At 40.1% G+C, this 2362-nt stretch overlaps 1 protein-coding gene across 1 annotated transcript in view; it reads right to left on the bottom strand.

Annotated features, from left to right (window-relative positions):
• Positions 1-942: 942 nt before the first annotated feature.
• Positions 943-2362, bottom strand: part of LOC120039319 (isoleucine--tRNA ligase, cytoplasmic-like) — a gene marked incomplete at its 3' end in the record, with an annotated part of 22804 nt that continues 21384 nt past the window's right edge. Inside the window, exon 8 of the mRNA XM_038984775.1 lies at positions 943-1030. Coding sequence (XP_038840703.1) covers positions 943-1030 — 88 coding nt within the window. The remainder of the gene's footprint in view (positions 1031-2362) is intronic.

Genomic DNA, 2362 nt, shown 5'->3' with positions numbered 1-2362 from the left:
CCAGAGGGAGCGATGGATAGATGAGAGATTGCCAGTCCATCTGATATGCCTTGATCTCTTCTAGTGATGCCTGTCCCAGTGTCTCAACACGATCTCAGAGCACCAGAGGAAATGGCTTAAAGCAGCCATCTTACAGGCCAGAGACACGGACATATTTTTAATGTGTACTAGTCTAATATAGTGCTTTTCAAACCTCTCCTCTGGGACCCCGATGTTTCACCATGTTGTTGTAGCCCTGAACTAACTCACCTGATTCACGTAGTCAAGGGTTCGATTAATTAGTTGACAAGTTAAATCAGGTGTGCTAGCTGTGTAATATATAAAATACATGGAACGGCTGGGGGGGGGGGGGTTCCCCCGAGAAGAGGTTGGAGAACTCCCTGTACTAGTCTACTGTCTACCCTGAACTACCATTACCACTGGCCAACCCAACCCTCTTCCTCCTAGATATCTGTCTGGGAGTGAACTCCCTGTACTAGTCTACTGTCTACCCTGAACTACCATTACCACTGGCCAACCCAACCCTCTTCCTCCTAGATATCTGTCTGGGAGTGAACTCCCTGTACTAGTATACTGTCTACCCTGAACTACCATTACCACTGGCCAACCCAACCCTCTTCCTTCTGGATATCTGTCTGGGAGTGAACTCCATGTACTAGTCTACTTTCTACCCTGAACTACCATTACCACTGGCCAACCCAACCCTCTTCCTCCTGGATATCTGTCTGGGAGTGAACTCCCTGTACTAGTCTACTGTCTACCCTGAACTACCATTACCACTGGCCAACCCAACCCTCTTCCTCCTGGAGTGCAGATTTGTTTTTAATCCAGCCCTCCTCTAGGCAAGGTTAATTGGTTAATAGCTTAATTGATGAATAGGTTAATTGATTAATAGGTTAATTGGTTAATAGATTAATTGGTTAATATATTAATTGATCTCACTTGTCCATGATGGTGTATTCCTCCTCTGTCTTGAAGAGTGCCACCAGCCTGGCCTCCATCATAATGTACACCTTCCCAGTGCTGTTGTCTGGAATAGAGAGAGTTTATAGAGGTTCATAGGTGTGTTATAAACGGTTCATAAGAACCTCAATAATACAAAGTGTTATAGCAGTTTTTAGTAGTGTTATACACATTCACCTATGCCAGTGGTGTTGTCTGAAACAGAAGTTTAACCATAGTGTTATCTTGTTTTTTTATTTCAACTTTGATTCATTCCCGGGAAGCCCAATTGAGACCAGGGTCTCGTTCCCAATGGTGTCCATTACAACCTACATTACAAATAAAACAAAAAAATAACCACATTACAAATAAAACAAAAAAAATAACCACATTACAAATAAAACAAAAAAAATAACCACATTACAAATAAAACAAAAAAAATAACCACATTACAAATAAAACAAAAAAATAACCACATTACAAATAAAACAAAAAAATAACCACATTACAAATAAAACAAAAAAATAACCACATTACAAATAAAACAAAAAAATAACCACATTACAAATAAAACATTTTCCTAAATTGTTCGAGACCAGAGGGACCTCAAGAGTTAACCAATCCTGCGAGCCGGTTTGGTAGCCCATTCTTTTATACGTTGGCAACAAAGTTAGTTAAGATAGAAGCTTGTGTAGTAGAGCTTTATATAGAAGGTTCATAGCAGTATAGCAATTAATAGCAGTATTATACACATCCTACTATCTCAGCCGTAGTGTCTGAAAGAGGTCGACTGATTAATCGGCGTGGCCGATTTCAAGTTTTCAATAACAATCGGTAATCTGCCTTTTTGGTTAATATTTGGAAAAAATGAAAAAGAATGTGCCGAATAATCTGTATCGGCTTTGAAAAATCATAATCGGTCGACCTAGTTTGAAACACAGAGGTTATAGAGGTTCATATAAGTGTTATAACCATTTTTAGTAGTTATACAATTCCCATCTCATTAGTGTTGCCTGAAACAGATACTTATTTTCTTTTTGTTATTTGATGTTTCATAACATTTGGGTTGAAGACATTCTGCCACCAGCTGGTATTAACAGACGACCAAGTGGTTTAGACCAATTCCTGATCCAACAGACGACCAAGTGGTTTAGACCAATTCCTGATCCAACAGACGACCAAGTGGTTTAGACCAATTCCTGATCTAACAGACAACCAAGTGGTTTAGACCATTCCTGAAGCCAACAGACGACCAAGTGGTTTAGACCATTCCTGAAGCCAACAGACGACCAAGTGGTTTAGACCATTCCTGATCCAACAGACGACCAAGTGGTTTAGACCATTCCTGAAGCCAACAGACGACCAAGTGGTTTAGACCATTCCTGATCCAACAGACGACCAAGTGGTTTAGACCATTCCT

This window comes from Salvelinus namaycush, unplaced genomic scaffold (genome assembly GCF_016432855.1).
Source record: "Salvelinus namaycush isolate Seneca unplaced genomic scaffold, SaNama_1.0 Scaffold2645, whole genome shotgun sequence".
NCBI classification, from domain to species: domain Eukaryota; kingdom Metazoa; phylum Chordata; class Actinopteri; order Salmoniformes; family Salmonidae; genus Salvelinus; species Salvelinus namaycush.
This window is presented reverse-complemented; position numbering and strand designations above follow the sequence as displayed.